The 24,387-nt window shown below is 40.5% G+C and overlaps 1 protein-coding gene and 1 long non-coding RNA gene across 5 annotated transcripts in view; one reads left to right on the top strand and one right to left on the bottom strand.

Moving 5' to 3' along the window:
* MFAP3L (microfibril associated protein 3 like) overlaps window positions 1-7,676 on the top strand; it is a 39,174-nt gene extending 31,498 nt beyond the window's left edge. For all 4 annotated transcript variants that reach the window (XM_045870262.3, XM_064585292.1, XM_064585294.1 and 1 more), the window contains exon 3: window positions 1,838-7,676. In XM_045870262.3, the coding sequence (XP_045726218.1) occupies window positions 1,838-2,769 (932 nt within the window). In that variant the 3' untranslated portion in view covers window positions 2,770-7,676. The remainder of the gene's footprint in view (window positions 1-1,837) is intronic.
* The window catches only part of LOC135363672 (uncharacterized), a 206,467-nt gene that overhangs the window by 1,775 nt on the left and 180,305 nt on the right, over window positions 1-24,387 (bottom strand). Inside the window, exon 3 of the long non-coding RNA XR_010409632.1 lies at window positions 1,636-2,073. This is a non-coding gene — a long non-coding RNA (uncharacterized LOC135363672). The remainder of the gene's footprint in view (window positions 1-1,635; window positions 2,074-24,387) is intronic.

Genomic DNA, 24,387 nt, shown 5'->3' with positions numbered 1-24,387 from the left:
ATGTAAATTTTAAGAAAGTCAATGGATAATTTCCCTTGCATATTTGGATAGATCTGCAGCTGAAGTATCAAAATCCATGTTGAGGGAACGAAGAGGGTGGAAGCCTTGCCCCAGCCCACTCTGAATGAGACACCGTTTCACAGACTGGGTGCTTATTAGGTTTGTCTGTTAAGACAGTCACAAGAAACTGAAAATTCACTAGATTTTCCAAACCAGTGTTTTCTACTCTTGGGGAAAATACACTGGCTGAATTGTTAGAAAAGGGTTACTCAGGGACACCAGGAACCACTCTCCACAGATGTTCTTTCAGAAAGCAAAGTGATAGGACAGCATCGACGAGAGGTGTCCTGCCAGATCCAGCATGGCTAGCATGGAGGAGAAACTGTAGGCCCCCAGAAGGCACCTCGCTGCTCCATCTAGCTTTCTTAAGAATGTTCCTTGGAGCAGAAGATGCTGGAAAAAAGAAGGCCCTCTGTTGCCTCCTTCCATAGTCCCTTGAGACTGTAGTCACTTAGGTGCTCACAAATTTAAAAAAACGTGGGGAGGGGAACGTGTTGCTTGTTGCTTTTGGGAAATATCAGACTTTTAAATAGAACGAAAAGTCACTGTCAGAGGGGGAAGAAACAAGAAAAAAATACAAGTCAATAATAAATGCTGAAAAGGGAAACTACATGTTAAATTACCCCATCTCTCAGGAGAGGTTCCTCCAGTTGGCTTAGGGAGTTGGAATGCTTTTATGGGGAAATATCTGCCTGCCTGCTCCTCAGAACTTCCAAGGGGCCTGATCTGGACCCTCCTTTCTCTGTAGGACAATATAGGGAGGTGGTAGGGTTTCAGAAAGGCTCAGACCCAATACCTGGAAGCCAAACGTCATATCCTGTTTCCCAGGGGTCTTCGGACGTGTGGGTACGCAGGCAGACTAAGAATCAATTCCAACTAAAGAGCTTCTCCTGATTCAGAACCTCATTGCCAGAGCAACACTAGATCCTTTCCAGGCCAGAGAAGGAAATTGCAATTACCAACAGGCATTGTCGATCATGTGAGGCTTCTTTTCAACTTGATGGTCTATAATTTATTTGCAAGGCTAAGACAAATTGATAGTAATTCATATCCAGCCTCTGAATGTTCACATTGTTAGCTTGTAACTTTTAAGTACTATAAACAATTCCTTGTAAATTTTCAAAATTAATGACAGGTTATGTTTTAATTAACTGAGGTCATACAAGCATAACTCCAACCTCAAATATGAAAAATCCAGGTAAACAATTATAATTTAATTGACTTACTCCAGATTTTACATTGATCCTAAAATACTTTATATTCTGAGAAGCATTAAACTCCCCAGTGAACATATATCCAACAGAGTCATGCTCACAGGCGGGTTAGAAAACCAGATGCTATGTTTATGGAATTCTTTAATAAGAGCACAGGATTTTCCAGATGGTTTATTTTTCCTATTTCTCACAAGGCTGTGGAATTCCATAGTACGGTTTGGGGGTTAAGGGTGTAATCTTTTGAGCTTGAGTTCATCTACTAGCTCTACTCCTTCCAAACTGGTGACCTTGGGAAGGTGGTCTAATCTACCTGTGCCTTAGTTTCTTCATCCTGTGAAATGGAGCTGGTATTAGTACCTACCTCACAGAATTGTTGTGAAGATGAAATGAGTTAGTATGTGTCACTGTCTGGCACACAGTAAATGTCCATTGTCATTATCATTCGTAGTAACAGAAGCAGTAGTTGTAGTAATAAGAGATGTTTTTAGTAACGTGAGAGTTTGTAGACACTTTGATGGGACCCATATGTCCTTGGTTGAATTCTCCACTCTTCCTTCCAACAGGAAAATGGCAGATGCACGACAGCGGCCTCCTGAACATCACCAAGGTGTCTTTTTCAGACCGAGGTAAATACACATGTGTTGCTTCTAACATCCATGGCACTGTGAACAACACGGTGACCCTGAGAGTCATCTTTACCTCTGGAGACATGGGCGTCTACTACATGGTCGTCTGCCTTGTGGCCTTCACCGTCGTCATGATCCTCAACATCACCCGCCTGTGCATGATGAGCAGCCACCTGAAGAAGACCGAGAAAGCCATCAACGAGTTCTTTAGGACAGAAGGCGCAGAGAAGCTGCAAAAGGCATTTGAGATTGCCAAGCGGATCCCCATCATCACCTCAGCCAAAACTCTAGAGCTTGCCAAAGTCACCCAGTTCAAAACCATGGAGTTTGCCCGCTATATCGAAGAGCTTGCCAGGAGTGTGCCTCTGCCTCCCCTCATTATGAACTGTAGGACTATCATGGAGGAAATCATGGAAGTGGTTGGGCTGGAGGAGCAGGGGCAGAATTTTGTGCGGCATACTCCAGAAGGCCAGGAGGCCTCAGACAGGGATGAGGTTTACACAATCCCAAACTCCCTGAAGAGAAGTGACTCACCCACCGCAGACTCGGATGCCTCATCGCTGCACGAGCAGCCCCAGCAAATTGCCATCAAGGTGTCTGTGCACTCACAGTCCAAAAAAGATCACGGGAATGACCCAGAGGGTGTACAGTTTGAAGTCAAAGATGAAGAGGAGACAGAACCGTCCGCTGAACATTCCCCAGAAACTGCAGAGCCTTCTACAGATATAACATCCACAGAGCTAACATCTGAAGAGCCAACGCCTGTTGAGGTATTGGATAGAGTCCTGCCACCAGCTCACCTGGAAACTACAGAGCCAGCGGTGGGGCATGACAGAAACACCTGCATTATTTATGAAAGCCATGTCTAATATCAACTATGAAAAGCTATGCATATCAAGAAAATCAGGGGCTGCTCCTCGTAGTGCAGATGTAGTACGCACTTGCCGCTAAGCCTTACCAGGAGACTCTCATCCCTTAGGTAGGAGTGATGCCATTTTCAAAGGGGAAACACCTGAGTGCAGTTTATTATGTGACTGGAATTTCCTCAGTAGAAAAGGATGTGAGAAGCATCAGGGTGCAGAATTGATAATACTGGACAGAAGGCGTCTGTCCACGTGATACGAATTTTAGAGGCTCTTCTCTGCCAAATACCTTAATGGGTGATGCCCTTTTGGCAAAGAGAATATTACTGTAAGATATTCTGAGGTCAAGAGCCCTCTCCAATGCACACTGCATTGCTTTTCCTTAAAAAAAAAAAAAACATATATATATATAGGTCTGCTATGATAGCAAATGCACGTACATGGGTTTGTTGCACTTTCCTCTCAGTTTTTATTCCTGTCACTGTTCCTTTAAAATGGAGTAGTTGCTGTTGTTATAGTAATACTAATTGCTCTTTCCGGTTTAGTCCTCTTAGCCACTTTGTCCTTATTTTCCCCTCGAACATGTACCTCAGAGGCTTTGGTATCAGTCACTAGTACCAGGGCTGATATCTACAAGTCAGTTGTAATGTTCCAGAGTAGTTACTACGCTCATTATTTTTGTCACTTCCCAAGCCTATTTTCATACATTACTTTTTTTTTTTTTTCCAATGAAGCTGCTATTGTGAAACTGAGAAAAACCTTTGCCCAGGAATAGCACTTTAAGAGCCAAATAAAAATGTGTTTACCTGTCCAATTCTGAGAGCCTTTTGGTGAGCTCAACTGAAGTATGGAGGGAGATTGTAAAAGGTTGAATATACCCATATTACCCGTGAAAACTGCTCTTTTTATGGTTAAGTAACATCATCCTACAAACAAAAACTGATTCTTTATCTGGAAAATATATTGCTTCCAAAGACAGAGGCATTTGATGAATCCCTGCAGGTTGTAGAGTATTGGCTTCCCAGAAGGGCTTGTAGGGACATACGCTGTTGGGTGACTCAAACACTGGATTTGGGGCAGCAAAAGAAAGATCTGGGAAGCCGTGTAACCAGGTCCACTTTTGTAAACCACAGAGCTAACTCGTTGGTCTTGAAGGGGAGAGTGAAAGGTTAGAACAATGACCTAGGGAGCTGTGCCATCAAATTTCATGCCAGATTGTGGAATTATTTTTTAGTCTCACAAGAAAGCAGTTATACGCGAGACTGAATGATGTTATGGAAAGAAGAAAAAGTCAGTCTATGCAAAGGCCAATACTTTACCTGACTGTGCCAGTAATCAGCTGCCTGGCTTTGGGCAGGTCTGGGTCTCAGTTTCCTTATCTGTTAGAGGGGGCAGACTAGATGGACTCTGAGTACCATCTAAATGGTCTCACTCTCACAGAACCAAACCAATATCATCATGCTTGCTCTCTTTCCAGTTACTTAACAGATTTTCACTTTTCTCTCTGGGTTCAGCTCACGTTGTTTATGCTGCATGACTTACTCAAAGAGGATCAATTTCAAATAATCATAGCATTTTAGGCAAGTTGTGGATCTTCTCTCCCAAAACATCATTAGGACCACTTCTGTAGTTGAAATTTAATCGTGGTGAGAATGAGTGGTATTTCATTTTCACTTAGAACCTTAAAGTTGTCATAAGGGTCGTGGCCACATCAAGTGGATGGGATCATGACATTGGAGGTTACACGGGCCACGTTGGTGTAAAGAGAGAGAGCAGACCCAGATGTGTAGTCCTCACTCTGTCACTATCTGGATAAGTGACCTTGGACAACTCCTTTTCCCTCTCCAGGGTTTCATCTTTTTCACCTGCAGAATATGGGGGTTGTGCCTGATGAGTCACAGGATCCCTTCTAGCTCAGACATTTATTGCTTTCTAGAAAGTTTGTAATCTCCCAAGATGGCATGGTCCCCACTGCAAGAGACAAACAACATTGGGAGCAAAAATGGATACAGGAGATCGGTTGCTTTTGAGGTTCCGATTTTACAATGAATGTGTCTAGCTCTGCAGCCTGAGGGCAGTGGGTTTGGCTTTAGGGGTGGCCTGCTGGGCTTCTTCATTCATAGATAATTCGTGTGGAAGGCAATCTGACAAGACCTGGAGTTTGGTCAGACATCACTTAGCCAGGAAGGAACTGCTGGCATCTAGTTAGAAGTGTCTTGGGTCGTCACGGAAAGCAACTACTAGTCCAGCAGTCAGGAGTAACCATGACTCCCAGTGGGCTCTCTGGGCTAGGATTTTATGTATTTGGGTTGCGGAACAGCTTTACCTCCAACTCTCAGAATATAAACATTGTCCAGTTGCTGTGGAGGTCAGCAAATTCTTAGTATGGATCTGTTTGCCCAAAACAGTAACAGAGATTTAAGCTCATTTTGTGATAGTGTGTAAACTTTTCCCCATTCTGTTCAGTTCTCATTCCACCCAGACCCATGTGCAGATTTCCACATGGAAATTACAGGAGAAGGCATCAGTTCTATCTAGACATTGATTAGGATTTAAAAATGTAAAATCAGCAGATTTTTTATGAAGCGGGAGCAGAAATGTGTAGACCAAAGAATGTTCCAGATTGGTTTTAGCTTCTTAAGACTGGGGAGATTATTATATAGATTTTCCAAACTTTTACCTTCTGAGGCATCAAAAAGCTCTTGATATAATAATAGCCAACCTAAAAGGAGGTTGGCTTACAATGGAGATTTCTCCTTCCAGAAATTCTGTGCTCTTCCTGTCCCATCTTACAGCTTCTTTATGAAATGAGAAAGGCTCTCCTCTAGAATATAAAATGCAGAAAGACCTCGTGACTTTCAGCTGATTTTTCAAAGATAAACTGTTCAGCTTCATAGAAATGCATAGAAGTATGGCTGTAGGTGTGTGTGTTTGTGTGCGCGCATGCATCTCAGGCTCATTTGGGCAGTTTTAAAAGCTTAACACTAAATCCCAAGCCATGTCCTTTGGGTCTTATGTAGTCATTCTCAATATCAAACAGCTTCTGGTTTCTGAGTCATATCTCTAACAACTTTTTTTCTTGAAATTCTGAAAATGATTCAGATATGTGTGCATATTTAATTCACTTTGATGACCTGTAAACTTGGACGGTATTTATTCTAAATGGAAAAAAAAAACAATTTTATACTGAAAATCTATGTAATTTATAATGGTTTTGTTTTATATATTATATTTTCATATCTTTAGGGCACATCTACTGTTCTCATCTTTTTGTATATCATACTCGGCAAAAAGAAATACTAATACTTGACTAAAATCTAGGAACCAAATGTGACATATGACATATAGAAATTGCTCTAAAAATAGCTGAATGTTCTCACCCATCCCAAGCGTTATTGTGCCATTACATCCGGAATGATTTGTCTCAGATGCTTGTGAGCATTCCTTTTTTTTTTTCTCCCAAAAGTAAGGCTAAAAGGCCCGACATCCCACACAACGGATTCTGGAATCTCCTTCCTTCCTTTACCTTTTTTATTGTTTCTTTCATTTTTAACTGTAGAAGTCTGTGTTGTTTATGTTTCCCTTTGAAGGGCAAAGGTGAGATAAGAAAGCAATTTGATGAAAAGACTGAATTGAACTATGACTATGTAAATTATTTAATGGACTGATGACCTGTTTGAAGTCTAATGCTTGGACTGTTATTTATCGGTGATCTAGGATCTGCTCAGCTCTTTAGCACACAAAGAAAATGTAAGGCACAAAGAGTATTTGCATGTCGTGAGCAGGCCCCCTCTCGGTGTAGTGCAGCCAACACGAATCAGCTTCACTGTAAACACGCCCGTCCCAGCCACTGGAGATGCAGTTTTAGAAAGGCAAATCGGACACCTCTTAGTCACAGGTTGAAATACAGTGTTCTGTCAGTGCTAAAACTCCCTTAACGGCAGCCCCTGTGGTTCTGTTAACAGGGGACTTCCTCTCAGTGTTTCATTTGGGAAGAAAATGGGACATTTAACTTATCTTGCAGATACTCTATTTTGTAATCAGCACAGTTCAGTTACTATTCTGTACCTATCTTCACAGATAGGTTGGCATTCCCTTAAGATTATAATCCCTGTTCCTATTCTTGCTTTTTAAACCAATTTACTGGTACTCTTTCAACCTACCAAATCTCACTGTATATTCGCACACATATTTTGAGCACCTGATACCTTCAAGACACTAGTCATTTGGATGTTCACTTACTCATTTAAAACTCCCTCAGTAGATAACAAAGTCATTTTCCTAATGACTTTTTTAGGGTTTCTACAGTGATTAATCAGGTTTGGATTAAACAAACCAATGGTGTTGGGGGGGAATCGAAACAGAATTGCTTAATATGTTTTCCAAAGGACTGAGTGTGTGTCTGCTATACAAGAAAGTATCATCTGAAGATGATAATGATCTTCGAGATTTTTTAGAAATACCAGTTTTAAGGGGGCTAATACTTAGAATACCACAATCAAAAATGAAGCTGTTAGGGAATGTAAAAATAGAAAACAAATAGTTCTAAGAATATTCTGGCATAAATTGATTTTATTTAACCAGTAATAAAAGGCTTCAAATGTATCTGTCAGATACCATAGAGCTGCTTACAGTGAGTTAGGGTTGAAGAAGATGCTTGCTTGTACTTATGTTTGGCTTGCTATATCTCTAGTTCTGGATGTCCTTTGTTAAAATTGGAAAATAAGATGAAAAACTTTATCTGGGCAGAAATTTCAAACTGTTGATTTTGTGAGCTATAAATGTTCACTTTTAAAAAATAATTTAAAGATATAAACAAATGACTTTTAAGTTGATGTTATAGTAGCAAAACAAAAAAACCATGTGCTCCATCCTGTATTTTGATTGTTGCTTTAATAAAGGATTTGCGCAGGTGTGTGGATGATGTGTCATGTCCCACCTGAAGGGCATTTGATTGTGGCCTGATTCACTCTTTCAGTGGTAAGATGTCTGTCACCAATTCTTTTCCCTACCTTTTGCATCCATGACATGTCTTGGGAGAAAAAAAGGAAAAATGAAATTATTTGTACGTAAAACTACAAAACTTATCCAAATTCAGAAACCTTAACTCCATCCTAACAAACTTTATAGCAGTGTATTTTTATCTGTATCAAGAAATCATTTTTAACATGTAACATCAAGCATTCTGTAGAGAATCCAAAAAGGCCAGGAAACTTACATACTCAGAACATTCCACAGAAGGTATGAGTAATAGGTCTGCCTAGACAGCACCTAGACAACAACCAAATCCAGGCCAAATGCAAGAACATGCTAAGTAGGTTCCTTTGACAATCAGTAAGCTTCAAAAGCTGAATCCCTCTCCAATAAGATGAGATGTGGGGCATGTAAGCAAAACAAGACAGGGCACAACCAAATGGGAAAGCAAGACAAAAAGGGAAGAAAGTTATTTACTTCAGACTAAAGAGGCAAACAAAATAATTGAGTTATCCAATAAACTACACAGATAACTAACCATCCCCAGGTTCTCCCAAGCAAAAAAAAGAAAACTAGCCTAAGAGAATTATGCTGGCATTAATGGAAAAATTAGCACTTGTGTCATCATGAGAGAGAAAATAGGAAAGTTTTGTGCTAACCAGCTAATTTTGACTAGTGCATATTTTCAGACCCAGAGCAAAGAGTTGTTCAATTTTTTGCAGGTTTTAGAATGCAATGGACCTTAATCAAAGGAGCTAGATAAAGATTCATATTAATCAGTGATTTTCAAATAAGCCTATAGTCACTGAGTGGGAAAATAAATGTAAAGTTATCTGATTTACATATCTTTTTTACAAGCTTGAAAATCTCTGATAAAGGGGGAGCTCATTACCTCCTGCAGTAGCATATGCCACTGTGGCGGGGTTTTAAGTGCTGAGTCAAAAACTGTTGAAGTGGTACCACACTGGTCCTTGAGCTACCTGGAGCTGAAAATGTGAGTTAGTCTTACCACAATAAAACTGCCTTTTTACTGTCAACGCAAACTAAAATTGTAAATGTATTCATGTAAAAGACAGGATTACAAAAATTTGGCGTGCTCCTGATGCTACTACATTAATTAACATGCCATGTGGCAAACACCTTTTGAGTGAATGGTTTCTGCCAATGGGTGGTAGAGGCAGAAGTCAGGTGAATCAGGTGCTCCCCCGGCCCCACCACCCCAGCCCCTGAGAGGTCCTAAGGTGACAGCTCACTAAATAAAGGATGGTTCAGCAGCCAGAAGAAAGAAGTGAATCAAGCAGCAGATTAATTGCCTCAGTATATTAGTATACATTTGAAGAAGGACTATTAGAACTGACTACTGAGAGACGTGTATATATATGTGTTAGGTGGCATATTGAGGTATTTTAAAATAGCAATCGAGTTAGAGCTGGCCCCAACTGCATTTACACTATTAGGTAAAATGAAGATACCAAGGGTAAAATAACAACTTTGCTAAGATATTAACTAATGAGGGGCGCCTGGGTGGCTCAGTTGGTTAAGCGACTGCCTTCGGCTCAGGTCATGATCCTGGAGTCCCGGGATCGAGTCCTGCATCGGGCTCCCTGCTCGGCAGGGAGTCTGCTTCTCCCTCTGACCCTCCCCCCTCTCGTGCTCTCTCTATCTCATTCTCTCTCTCAAATAAATAAATAAAATCTTTAAAAAAAAAAAAGATATTAACTAATGAGTAAGCTAAAAATATGAAGATTGATAAAGCAATATGAATTTTTCAAAAAACAAATTTTTCACTACCAGTGGAATGGCTTTCCTTACAATTACTCTTGTTTTAAAGTTCATTATGGAATAGGAGTCCCAGTGAATTATGCAGAAAAATCACCTGCATCTAGAATTCTTAAGAACATTAGGGGACTTTCTGTTCAGTGCAAATGCTGTACAGCACCTATTTCCTGAAGCTCTTCGTGAGTCATAGGAAGCTGATGTGTTTTGAAGACCCCTGAGGTGTTCAGTGCCTCTGGTTTTAAGTCTGATTGACTATCGTGTCTGCTGGGCTGCACGCTTCTTCCAACTAGGCAAATGGTGAGGTGAACAAAGTTGTCCCAAAGCTGTAAGAAGCTTCCTAATTCTAACCATCAAGGAAAAAATGACAAGTGTGTGTGAAGAAAGAGGTACAACTCTCTGTCCCAGCTGTACAGACTGCCCCCATGGCGGATGATGTTTCCCGCTCTCATCCCCGCTAGCATTACCTCAGCTGTTCTGCCAGAGGACCAAGTTACTGGGCATGAAGTAAAATGCTTGATTACAGAATAGAGTCTATGAAAAAAAATTCATCGACCACGTAGTAGACATTTTATCAGTTTAACATAAAAGAAGCAAATTTTAATGCTGGTTATGTTTGAAATTATTTTAAAACTGAAACATTACAAAAATTATGACTTGGCATCATCTTTGTAGCAATGTCTTCATCTAAAGAAGAAATTTGAAAGTGTTAAGACCGTAGAAATTGCAGATGATTTAAATACATTCTATTTGTAGGGGGTAAAAATGACAGCTGATGTAGAGCATCTGTGATCATTAAATTTTTTAATGTGCAGAATGTAACGTTCTTAATTTTTTGGTCATCACAGTAATTACTGTGATTAATAAATTTCTGAAACCCTGCCAGATCATGAAACAAAATTTAATCCCCCAATTAAAAATATATACGTACTATTCTTGTATCATGTTAACTACTTTATGATAGCTTCTCTCATTCCACAATGAGTTTTATGTGATTGAGTTAAATATATTGTACTTTATGTGAGTCCTTTGAAACTGGAAATCGCTGTTTCATACAAGCTCACTAACTTTCAATAACAAGAATACTTTATTAATCAAACATCTTACTCCCAATCATTTTGAGTCAATGAGACATTTACAGTATGATTAAAAAAGCAGAACAGCTGGATGATCTATAAATGCTTTTCTTTATCTGAAGCTAAAAATGGAAGGTTTTCTGCTATAACACAAGAATAAGACGTTATTATGCTATGCTTACATATAGACCAAACGTTTGTGTCCACCTCAAATTCTACATTGAAATCCTAATCCCCAGTGTGATAGTGTTTGGAGGTGGGGCCTTTGGCAGGGGGTTAGGTCATGAAGGATGAAGCCCTCATCAATGGGATTAGTGCCCTTATTTAAAAAGACCCCACACAACTCCCTGACCCCTTCTGCCATGTGAGGACACAGCAAGAGGTCAGCTGTCTATGAACCAGGAAGCAGGCTCCCACCAGACACTGAATCTTCCACTGCCTTGATCTTGGACTTCCAGCCTCCAGGACATTAAAAAATAAACCTTTGTTGTTTAAGCCACCCAGTCTATGGTATTTTTGTCATAGCAGCCCGAACGGACTAAGACAGGATGAACAGTGTAAAACAATGTAGGAACACATAAAGCATGCAACTTATTTCCTCCAAGTCCTTACACATGGATTTGGATTACCTTTTTAAACATTTTCCTTATAATATTTTTTAACACTTCAATATAAAAATCAATACAAATACAGAATTATGAACGTTCAATTATTTTTCTTCATTAAACATGTACATTCATCAGGGTAAGAAAATTATGATAGTCATGATTGTCTTCTTTGTATGAGATCTAAAGAAGATGGCTACGCCTTATGACACCAAATTTAGATTCAATCCTTTACCTAAACACAAAATTGTCTCCAACTGGTAGCAAAAATGTATATGTACCTACTATGGCAGAATGAACCTTGACTACTGTTTGTGAACACATGTGTTTGCTTCTGTGTTGCATGTATGAATTTTACCTTCCTAAATACTCTGAGCCTAGAACATTAAACCCATTTTAATTAGACTTTATTTTGAGATAATTGTAGATTCACTTGCAGATGTAAAAAATAATACAGAGAGATCCCATGTACCCTTTACCCAGGGCAAAGGGTAACATTTGGTAACATTTCACAAAACTACAAGTACACTATCACAATCACGGTATCAACACTGATAGACTTCTCAGTCTTAATCAGATTTTCTCAGGTGTACTCATTTGCATGTGTGTATTTTGTGTATCTGTCACCACAGTCAAGATATGGAACTGTTCCATCACCACAAGGATCCCTCGTGTGGCTCTCTTACAACTACATCTACCCCCACCCCATCCCAGGACACATTAATTGTAAATCAGTAAACTCAATTAGATAACTAAAATGTGTCGGGGGAGCCAATTATAACAAGTGTGTTTTTCCATAGAAGTATGTTCAAATTTATCAGTTTCTGGGTATCTGGTTTCCTGTTCCTTTTGAAGGACTTACATGGTGAACACAGAGAGATGGTTTCTGAAACACAAAGGAAGGACAGCCATATATTTGAAATTCTAGAAAATTCTTGAGAAGTAGGGGATCTGAAGTAGCAACAGGTCACAGTGTGTTGGTGAGGGAACTCTTGGACATCCCATTCATACCCTAAACTGTTCCTGTAGCCAAAAGACACAGAACATAGAACAAAGGCATGATTTTTACATGTCTTTGCAAGTCTCAAGGGAAGAAAAAGTAGTCCCTCCAGTATCTAAAACATCTAGTATTCCAGAAATTCTAAAACTAAGGGAGGCAGAAAATCACGAGTAAAGATTCAAACAACCTCTGTGATACTGGTTGTCTTGTTAGCCTTGTATTCTTCTCTCTTAGATAAGACAGGACTTAGAATTTAAATGCCCAGCACCTAGGCCATAATGAGATATCGATTCTGAGGCTATATTAAGCATCAAGGGCCTTAGTAAAACCCAAGTAATGACAGTTACCATCTCAAGTATTGAAATCAAGACAACTGGCCACACCGTTGAGGGAAAAGATCCTCTACCTTCCCAACTCGAGGGAACGTGCAGGAGGCAGATTCTTAAGCAGGGTCACTTGAGTCTTAAAAGATCCTTACTCAAGGCCACTGAAATGGCATCATGAAAAATTCATTCCTTCAGAGTAACGTTTTTTCTTATTACACAAATACCCTAGGCTTGTAATCACTTTTAGCCTCTGTCAGGCATCATGAATACAGAAAAGGAATTGGTTTAATCCTATGACTCTACCTAACAACCAGCTAAGATCTGAGGACCTAGGGGGCAAGGAGTGTTGAAAGGGTAGAGGAGAAGAATCATTTTGACTCTAAGGAGACATCCAGAAGGGCAGACCTAGATAGAGGTCCAGAGCAGCCAAAAAGCTGAATGCTGACCTGTTGGAAATATGAGAGGAGTTGCCTAAGGGAAGTATGAGAAAGCCAAAAATAAATAAAAATAAGTATGAGAAAAATAAAAATTTCACACTGTTCCCCAGGACGAGCCATGCCCAGATAGTGAGTTCTTAAAATATGGCAAATAGTATATGCACTAGCTAATACAAATCAGTCATTAAAATTATGGAAAGTTATACTCATCTAATTTCTAGTAAAAAAAAAAAAATCCCTTCAGTTTTAATCCTTGTTCTCTCCTCAATGACACGAACCTCAGTACTTAAAAGCATTTTGTTCTAAGCTAATCAACAGTGTCCTGTTATAAAAAAAATCAAGTTATTAAATCACTTCTAAAAAATTATTCCCAGTGAAAGTGGAGGGCAGACTTTCAGCTGAGTAGCAACATTAAAGCATCTTTAAAATGCTTATTTATTTTGAGTGTGATACATTAATTAGGATGCTTTATTTCAATCACATTCAAAAAGGTTCTTTACAATTGCCAGATCAGTAACATTACTATTCTGTATTTTTCACTCAAACTCCAAGATTAAACACAAAATCTACACACCATACTCTAACTATAATGCTCAATTTTATCCTGTTCTACCTAAGTTTTGCTCTGTTTTCTCTGCACATGCTGGATTTCAGTCTTATAAAATTGCTTCCAGTGGTTTATCAACAGTGGGATATAACATTTCCTGTCTTTTTTTTTTTTTTTTTTTTTTTCAGAGTAGTTAGATAAAGCAGGGTAAAAACCCTTAGGACTTTTCTTTGGTCTCGCCTCTGTAACAATACATGCCCTCCCTCCATCTTACAGGCAGATTAGCTTAATAGATGGTCTTGTGTTCTAAAAAAACAAAAAAGTAATTTTCCCAAGACCATACTAGAGTCTTCAGCCTGTGAGCTCTACACAAACAGGAATCACACCCATATTGCCATATGGCCACAGTGCTTCCTACAGAACCTTAAGGATTACTGGCCTTTAGTAAATGTTAATTAAATAAAAACTCTTATGTCTTCTAGCTAACTAGGATTTATTAGGATTGGATTAAATGTCCTCAGTTATAGGGCCCAGTGAAGGGTAAAGAGTACATTTTGAAGAATCTCTTTGAACCTAAAACCATACTTGTACAGACTCCCCTGATCTCAGCATGGTTTTTCTGGGTAGATTCCTTTTTTTGTGAACAGAATATAGCTGTAAATTTCTTCCTGTGTTCTCTTCTTTCACACTTTAACTTACTATTTAAAAGGGCTGTTTAAAAGTCTTTGGTCCATTCTAGTGGTGTCATGGTGAGACAATGTTCTCCAATTCAAAGTCTGCAGCGAATCCAAGAGAAATGAATTGTGACACTGAAATTACTTCTATGTCATCACATGTTATATTCTCTGCAAGTACTTTATAGTCACCGGAAGACGGAGCAAGATCAAACCCTGTCCTTTCTGCAGTGCAGATATTGGCGTGGACAGTACATGCATCCCAACAGGTTAATAGATTACCTGTTCGGATTGCCCTGGTTTTGTTCTCAAAAGAAACAAAACAAAATTCTGGTGAAAAATAGGGTTAGAGATTCCAGTTCCTAGAGCTCGTCCTACCTCCCCCTTAAATCTTCACCAAGGCAGACTAGCTCCGATGGAAAAATAATCCCCAAACAGCTGATGAGTTTAAATTTTCCTTTCCTAAATGATAAGGTGTTTGTCTTCCCTGATTTGCTTTCAAGGCACAAACAGGGCAGCACTGCACATGGACCTCATTGTAGGAGCAAGAAGATGGGACGCATTAGGTGAGGGAATTATTTCAAGATTGAGAAGGCAGAGGGTATAGACATAACTGGCACAATATACCAACTGATACCTATATTGACTCCGAAATCCTGAGCCTGTACAGTCCGGTGTTGCCCGCATGCATTTCGCTTACACGAATGCCAGAGGGTCTACGTGAAGGGCCACCATCGGACCGCACCACTCACGGGGACACAGAAGCCTTCTGCAGCTTGATGCTGCTTCACTTCCTCAAGGACTCACTACTGTCTCCCTCCCTCCTCTTTCCCCAGAGAAACCCAGTTTCCCCTTATCTTTTTATGCCCCTGCATCTCGGTCTTTTTATTCGGCATGTTGGACCAGTTATCCAGCTCTGGCCTCAGCCCCCGTGGGTAATGAACACTTTACTTTTCCTCCCATCTTGAAGTTAGCCAGCTGCTTCACAGTAGCCTGGTGCTCAAATTTACACAGGCAACTTCTGAATACACTCCAAGAGATATTGGCATTTACTCATATTTCTGCCTTAATTATCTCTGGCCCCTCCACCCATTCTTGGTCACCATATGTCTCCGCTGAGACACAAAAATGTCCAAACATGAATTGCTTTCAGTGCTGTGAGTTAACTTTTCCTCCATATTTTACAAAGGCCTTTGAAAGATAAGCTGCATATTTCCTTAATTCCACCTCTCTTTCCAACCTTCATAACTGATTAGGCTCAATTTATCTCCGCTCGCCTGACTCGGCCTTACTGTCCTGATCCCTGGACCTCACAAACTCATTCTCATTCTCCCCTTTCTGAGCCTACCCTCCACTGACCCACGCCCTGAACATCGTTAATGCCTTTGGAACATTATCATCATCGTTCATCCTTGTTCTCTGGGACACTGAGCAAACTTGTCTTAGAGGCCTTGCGCTATGAGGCCCTGAACTGCTTCCCTATGTGAGAAACTGCTTATGTACCTATGTGCCCCACACCCCCCATCACACCTGCATGTGTTCATGTACACACACACACGTGTACATACAAGCCGGCACCTTACCGGCCACCAGAGGCAAGCAAGGAAGAAAAAGAAGTGCCAACAGGGATGTGAGCCATTCTGGTCATTCTCAGAAATGGTAAATATAGATCATCAAAAGGATAGGTCTTAGAATGGCAGAACCACATCACAATACGATACACATGTGATCTTGCAACAGTGGGACTGATAACTGCAACCATGAAAGTCTACCTATCCCCTCTCACGTCCTCCCTGATGCCCCATCCAGACAGAAACACACTCATAACCAAATAAGCCAGTTCTTTGTCCTGGTTCTAATACTACCCTCCATCCTGAAGTTTAATGACATTCTAGAGGCAGTGGTGAAGGCGGAATTCAGAGCCAGATTGCAAACTTGTCTCTGCTAGAGTCCATTTGCGGCCACTCTTCACGCTCCCCTGAATGGCCTAGTTCCATAATTGCTGCTGCATGAATGTGAGAAAGTTCTGGGATCCCAGAGTGCTCCACTGACCTGGCATCTGGCAGGGTGGCTCAGCTGCTGCCTTCTTATGTAACATCAGTCTTCCCAATCTCACTGTAAATCCTCTTTTCTAGCATTTGCAGAGTCACGAGAGGCTGGACCCTAGGTATTATTTAGCGGCAGACTAAAAATCCTTTTGAACCCTCTTTGTAAATCACTTCTCTCTACTTATTTGCTGTGTTTCTCTGAGCTCCATTTGACCTCTTTATCACCACTTGATAAAGGAACTATCAGACGCAGCTATGGATTAAAGGTGGGCCCAGTTGTTTTTTACTTTTATGAGAACATTATACAAATAAAATCTTAATTGTTCTTGCTAAGTACTAAGGAATTCAATTTTATGAATTATCAAGTGCTTTCTTTGTAATCTGTCCTTAAACTAACTGAGTCAGAATAAATCCTACTGTGTTATTGGGTTACATTATCTTCTTATCCAATAAGCAATATTGGAAATGAATGGGATGCATTTACCATACAGTTTCTCTAATCTAATAACCTCTAGGTCTACGTCTGTTTTACACTGTGTATTAAATTTAAGCTAAACAGCAGGAAAAAATTAAGGGTGAGAAAATGTGGAGAGTAATCCTAAATATTTCTCAGAATTCCCCCATGCATGGGTATGTATTGCATTGTTTTTCTTTAGGCCAGCAGATTAGAGATTCCAGAAGTTCAATAGAATCTCCCTTATGTTAATTGCTAACTAGGTAATTATGCACCTCATCACAATACCTACAAGTGAGATGCAGTACACTAACCTTGATAAGCAGAAAGGAAGTTCTGCCTAGGGAAGAACTAGGCATTTTTTTTTTATAAAAGTATCCTTCATCTTGATATTAATGCATATGACTCTTGACTCATTGAAAAGTGGTGTTTTCCAGTAAAGCAAACAACCATCTTTTTGTAAAATTCAAAAATCTTCAGAAGAAAGACCAAAAAGTACTTACAAAGTTGGAGAATAATGCTGAAGCATATATGTTATTCAAACTCTCTTCCAGATTAAGAATATTTCTGAAATGAAAAACTAAGTTATCTATCCTGTTTGTAGTTAGTATAATTCTGAATTCATTGCTCTTAAAGAATTCTCCCTCATGTGGTCCATTACTGACCATCTGAACCAAATAATTTCCCTTTTTCCCAAAACTTTTTTACATTTTAGTTGATCAGATGGTGATAAGAAAAAGATTGAACAGAAAGCTGATCACTCTTTAATAATTCAACTCTATTTATTGGGTATTTGTCACAATCAAGGAAATACCAGGCTCCAAGATGAACACAAAAGTGAACAGGATCTGGTTCCTGTCCTCAAGAACTTCACCTTTTTAGAAAGGACATAAGATATATAGTAAATAATTATAATAGATGGTTAAAAAGGAACAAATGCCTTCATTAATAGAGAGATGAAATCCCAGTAAAATCCAAGGGATGAAGAGCATAATAGTTTTGACTGGGAGAAATCAAGAGATCTTTGTAAAGAAAAAGGTAATTTCAGATAACCTGTGACCACTAGTTAGGATTTGAACAGATGAAGGTAAGAAACTCAATGTGAGATGAGGGATCAAGTCAATAAAGGGCAATAAAGGACCTTGTCTTGGACTAGAACATAGAATGTGAAGAGGACAGCAGTACCAAGGAAGGTTGAGAGGTCAGTTGAAGCCAACTCTTTGGACCTTGAATGCCAGCATGTAGAGCTCAAGCTTTTTCCTTGGGCAATGTGGACACACTAAGGAGAAAGTAAGCATCACAGATCTCTGCTTTAGAAAGAAGAATGGAGGGGCACCTGGGTGGCTCAGTCAGTTGAGCCTCTGGCTCTGGATTTTGGCTCAGGTCATGATCTCAGGGCGGTGGGATTGAGCCCCTCAGTGGGCTCCACATTCAGCATGGAGTCTGCTGGAGATTCTCTCTCCCTCTCTCTCCGCCCTTTCCCCTGCTTGCCAGCCTTCTCTCTAAATAAATAAATAAAATAAAAAAAAAAGAAAGAAAGAAGAATGGAGAGAACATGGAAACTCTCTGCAAAGCAGTTCAGAAGACTTTTGATGAACTAAATTAGTGGCAGTGAGAGTAGAGCAAATGGAAGGGATGTAACAGTATTTCTTTTTTTTTTAATATATTTTTTTTAAGATTTTATTTATTTATTTGACAGAGACAGAGACAGCGAGAGCAGGAACACAAGCAGGGGGAGTGGGAGAGGGAGAAGCAGGCTTCCCGCTGAGCAGGGAGCCCGATGTGGGACTCGATCCCAGGACTCTGGGATCATGACCTGAGCCGAAGGCAGACGCTTAACGACTGAGCCACCCAGGCGCCCCTGTAAGAGTATTTCTAAGATGGCATTATTGAGGGCTTGGCAACAGATTGTTTCTGGAGTAAGAGAGTAGGAGGAGCCAAAAATAAATTAGAGATTTTAAGCCTGGATGACTAAGAGAATTATAGTGCCATTAGCAGAAATAGCGGGGAGAACATAAAGAAAATAGAACATTTGGAACAATTATAATTATTAATGTGATTTTTAAAACTCCTTTTAGTACCTCAAAATTGACATATATGAGTATATAAACATGCAATTTGACAGAAATGTTTTCTCTCAGTACATTTGGAATTATTAAATATCTTCTTGTCCTTGGACTGATAGAGTAGGCAGTTAATTAGACATGAGCTGGGGGCAAAAGCAGTGATAAACAGGTGACACATTAGAAGCCCCGAGGCACAACATCCTGACTTTATGGCTTCCAAGACCCCTCAACGTCCTGGCCTTGTGGCTCCCAAGACCCTGGGGGCTAAGAGACCAAGACGCACAGGTACAGAGCATGTGCTGTCCTCTTCTACCTCTGCCCCAGGGTAACCCCTAGACTCATTATAATGCATTTGTATTGTGATTTGAGCTCCCACTCCCCTGGGGGAAGGCTGCCATGATAGTTCCAGTATAAACTTTGTATGGTCAAAAACTCCTCCTCCCACCCTGTGGGAAGAGTCCCCCAAATGATTGGAAGCAGCCTCCATTAGAGACTGCCCCTGTCCATGACCCAAGATTCTGCTCACATAAAAAGAAAAGACCCCTGTAATCTCAGGGCAGTTGCTACCCCTGGGCATGCCTGCTCTCCCTTCCTGAGAGTGTACTGTCCTTAATAAACTGCTTTGTGCTTGCTACCTTTCTTCTGGCTGCTTTATTTGAGCATAAATCTTTTGTGAGGAATTCGAGAACCAAGACCTCCATTCACACAACGCATCTCTCCCACCAGTAACAAGGACTCCCTCACACGGTAGGACTTTAAGAGCCTGCTGTGATATGAGAATATGCAATGGCATTTTTGTATATTGAAAATAAAATACAAATAACACTGAATTTTCTAGCACTTAAAAATAGAATCAATAATTTGTCTTCTGTTGCAAATAGAGACTCATCATATTTACTATCTTGACTTATTAATTCCTAGGAAGTCTTATTGTTGTTAGAAAGTCCAACGAAGAGAGGGGAATTATAAAGACATGTTGAGCAAGCAACCAGAAGTGAAATGGCTCAGTTAGGATGCTTTTGGCTGCCCTAGGAGAAAACCCAACTCCAAATGATTTAAACAGGCGTTAGGATTTTTTTTTTTTTTTTCTAATCTCACATAACAAGAACTCTGGAGAGTTTCCCAGATTGATTAAATCATCAGCATAATTGAGTACTAAGATTTCTCCAGGCTTCAACAGTCCCATTTTCTCCTTAGTCCTTCAACTGGGTTCCCTCATGATTATCCAGGTAGCAAAAGCAACTGCAGATACGGTCTGTTCGTACTTGCCATTTGGAAAAGAAAATAAGAAAGGGCGATTTCTTCTTATTCCTGTTAGTTTGTTTTGTTTTAAGGAAGGAAAACCTTTCTCATAAGTGCACCCAGCACACTTCCTCCCACATCTCATTTCTGGCGTGGAGTGAAATGTCCATCCTTAAGTCAGTCACCGGCTTATAGCAACCATAATACATACCCTGTTGATAGGGCCAACCCCCCCCCCCAAAATCCACAACTATTAAGAGGGGTGAGCAAAATCGGGGTTCTATTAAAAAGGAAGATAATACAGATGAATGGTAGTTGGGTGACAACCAGTGGTATTTGCCGTAATCTCAATGGCAGAAGAGAGAGAGAAAGAGGAGGGAGGGGGGAGAGAGAAAGAAAGAGAATAATCAATTTGAGAATGGATTCAGAGGGTGGATTTTTTTTTTTTTAACACTTTATATCAGTGAATTCAGAAATTGAGAACAATCTGCCCTTATTTTCTGTCACTCTTTCAGGGGACTTTCGTAGCCATAGAAACTAGAACTGATTGGAATAAAGTTCTTGGCCTCTCCAGCCACAGCCAATGTTTGGAAGGGAATTCAAAGTCACCGGAGAGCTAGCGCTGATTCTTGGGAGAATGTGAGAGCGAACCCTCCTCACGCTGCCAAACTGGCACGGGATACTGTGGCCACTCTGCAAATGAACAGTACACAATAAACAAGCCAAGGGAAAGAGCTTCAAGTCCTAAATGCCCTCTTGAGAGAAGAGAGAAAGCAGTTCCTGGGAACAGCGAACAAACACTGTCAGAAAAGTGGAATCATTGATTTCTATCATGAATGACTAATGATCATTACGCTGTGGTTTAGAATTGAAATACAAGTTCGGCAGCCCAAAGGACTACTGGCCCTATCTCCTGTGATGTTCCCTTTACCCGCGCTTGATAAAAGCATCCCGATAAGTTAGACTGTCTGGGGTTTGTTTAAACCCGTCCATCTCAGATTTATGAAAGTATTTACTCATGAATCCAATTTTCATTCCCATTTGTCGTGCCTCCGGGAATTTTCTTACTTGATTAGGGATGGCTGATACACGTCTGAGTTTTGGGGAAGATAAATACTGCCAACACAGCTGAGTTCTTGGTATCTTCATGTCAATGCACATGGTACTTTTAGCCTGTCAATTTGATAGATTTGTGCATTTGCCAACTCGAGGCAATATGAAAACCTTGAACAGTTCATGCCCATGTGTCTAAATCCAACGAACTGGACACCTATCTTTACCAACAAGTTAATAGACACAAGACACCTATAACTTGCCAGCAAGTTATCAACTCACTGGGTCATATACAAACGCTACCACAGCCTGGTGATCAAGGACACCCTGGCCTGTCTGTTGGCTGTACTGTTCTCCATTCTCCTCTATTCATTTTCTTTTAAATCAATATAAAGAATATATACCAATATACCAAAATCAAATATGATACCACAGAATAATGGTGATGATCATGATGACAATAATCATTCATTTAACAAATGTTATTAAATGCCCACTAATGTATATGCTAGGTACAATTCTGGGTGTTGGAAGCGCAGCAGTGAACCAGGCAAAAATATCTTATGATATTTATTTTTGCTAAGGCAAAAACAATAATGCAGCGTAAAGAGAAAATGAAGTGTGGTAGGTGGGGACAGGTCCCTAGTCCATATGTAGTGGTCTTTATGTGAAGGCCTCAATAATAGGGTAATATTGGAGCAGAACGCTGAGGAAATTGAGAGAGCAAGCCAAAGTGGATATCCGAACAAGGAATTTCTAGGTAGGGGGAGGAATAAGTACAAAATGCCTAGAGAGAAGAGCACACTGTGTGTTCCAGGAGCAGCAAGGATCCAGTGTGAGCTAGTGAGGGGGAGCCGCAGGACATAAGACAGGGAGGAAGAGGCAAATTTCCCAGGCCCTGGTCAGCAATTTAAAGATCTGTGACTTTACTTTGAGATGGGATACCACTGGAGGCCTTTGGTCACAGTAATGGTAGGATCTAGGGAATCTGCAAAATGAGGAAGTTCAGTACTAACTTAAAGTCCCAGGATTCGAATGCAGTCGTGTGGTGTAACGACCCTAAAGTCATGCCTTCAGTAGAGCGCAGCACCTCCCTTCCGACCTCGATTCCTTCTCACCACCCTTTGGCGGTACGGAGCCTGCGCTCTTGGCAGAGTCCCGCAGAAGGCAGCTCATTCTGCCCATCTCCACTCTGGCATTGGCAGCACATGCTGTGATGGTCGTCTGCCATTCCTTTAGGCAGCTTACTATCTAAACCCCCTTCTTGTGTTTGAAGAATCCTCCACTTCATGGGACAGAGGGTAGCTCTCACTCTAGAAGCTTAAAATGCCCAATACTCTCCCAGCTTCCCTTGCAGCGAGGACATGGCTCCACAAAGAAGACCTAGCATATTTAGAGGTCCAGGAGGAAGGTGGGGACCCATGGAAGCAGGGGCCACACACTTGCCGTCCTTCCTTCTTCCAGGGCCAGAAGTGGCAGAGGTTTTGTCATACCACTCGTGCTAGCCCATGTGATCATAGTGGTACGAGCTGCAGTGTCTACACCCAGTCCAAGGTAGTACATTGTTCTGGTTATCTATTGCTGCACAAAAAACCACTCTTACAACTATTTGACTATATGCACACTTTCAAATACCCAATACACTATTGCTAACCATAGACGCTATGCTGCATATTACATCTCCAGGACTTATGTATCCTGTAACTGGAAGTTTGTACCTTTTGTCCACATTTGTCCTTAGATCTCCCAACTCTGGCAACCACCAATCTGTTCTTTATTTCTACAGTTTTTTTTGTAGATTCCATATATATATATCTCTGATTTATTTCGCTTAGCATAATGCCCTCAAGGTTCATCCAAGTTGTCACAGATAGCAGGATTTCCTTCTTTATTATGACTGAATAATATTCTACTTCTCACATTTCTTTTTCTTTTTTTTTGGAAAGCTTTCTATTTTTTGGTGGTTTAAAACAACAGAAATTTATTTTTTTCTTTCACAGTTCTAAAGGTCAGAAGTCTGAAATCAACTGCAAAACAGTCCAGCAGTTTCTACACTTACCAAATGACCAGTAATTCCACTCCAAGTATAAAATCAGTAGAAATGAAAACTAATATCCACATAACAATTTGTACACAAAATGTTGAAAAATGCACACAAACCAGTGTCTGTTCTTTCGCAGTTACGGAGGCCAAAAGTCTGAAGTCAATTTCACTGGATCAAAATCAAGGTGTCAGCAGGGCCAGGCTCCTCTGGAACTTCTAGGGGAGAATCTGTTCCTTATACCTTTCAGCTTCTGGTAGCTACTCGCATTCCTTGGTTTCTGGTGCATCAGTCCAATCTCTGCCTCAATGCCTTCTGTGTCAAATCTCCCTCTGTCTCTCTCTCTCTCTTTTTTTTAAAGATTTATTTATTTATTTATTTATTTATTTATTTATTTGACAGAGAGAGCACAAGTAGGCAGAGCAGAAGGTAGAGGGAGAGGGAGAAGCAGTCTCCCGCTGAGCAGGGAGCCCCACGCGGGGCTCGATCCCAGGACCCTGGGATCATGACCTGAGCTGAAGGCAGATGCTTACCCGAATGAGCCACCCAGGCACCCATCTCTCTCTTTTTTTAAGTTTTTAGTTTAGTCACCTGGTGCTCATCACAACAAGTATACTCCTTAATCCCCATTACCTGTTTCACCCATCCCCTCACCCACCCCCTCCTCTGGTAACCGGCAGTTTATTCTCTAGAGTTAAGAGTCTGTTTCTTGGTTTGCCTTCCTCTCTCTCACTCTTTCCCCCCTTCACTTGTTTGTTTTGTTCCTTAAATTCCACATATTAGTGAAGTCATATGGTATTTCTCTTTCTCTGACTGACTTATTTCAATTAGCATAAAGCTCTCTAGCTCCATCCATGTCACTGCAAATAGCAAGATTTCATTCTTTTTTATGGCTGACTAAATATTCCATTGTATATAGATATATACTAAATCTTCTTTATCCATTCATTTGCCGATGGACACTTGGGCTGCTTCTATATCTTGGCTATTGTAAATAATGCTGCTATAAACATAGGGGTGCATGTATCCCTTTGAATTAGTGTTTTGTATTCTTTGGGTAAATACCTAGTAGTGCAATTGCTGGGTCGTAGATTAGTTCTATTTTTAACTTTTTTTAAGGGTGGGTGCAGAGGGAGAGGAAGAGATAGAAACAAGCAGGCTCCACACCCAGTGCAGAGCCCAATGTGGGGCTCAGTCTTACAACTTTGAGATCATGACCTGAGCTGAAATCAAGAGTCAGGTGCTTAACCGACTGAGTCACCCAGGTGCCCCTATTTTTCACTTTTTGAGGAACCTCCATACTGC

The sequence above is a fragment of the Mirounga angustirostris genome, unplaced genomic scaffold (assembly GCF_029215605.1).
Source record: "Mirounga angustirostris isolate CCGP_5_RB_7025 unplaced genomic scaffold, mMirAng1.0.hap1 SCAF_2, whole genome shotgun sequence".
In the NCBI taxonomy this organism is placed as follows: Eukaryota; Metazoa; Chordata; class Mammalia; order Carnivora; family Phocidae; genus Mirounga; species Mirounga angustirostris.
Note: the sequence above shows the minus strand (reverse complement) of the source record. Positions and strands in the feature narration are given on the sequence as shown.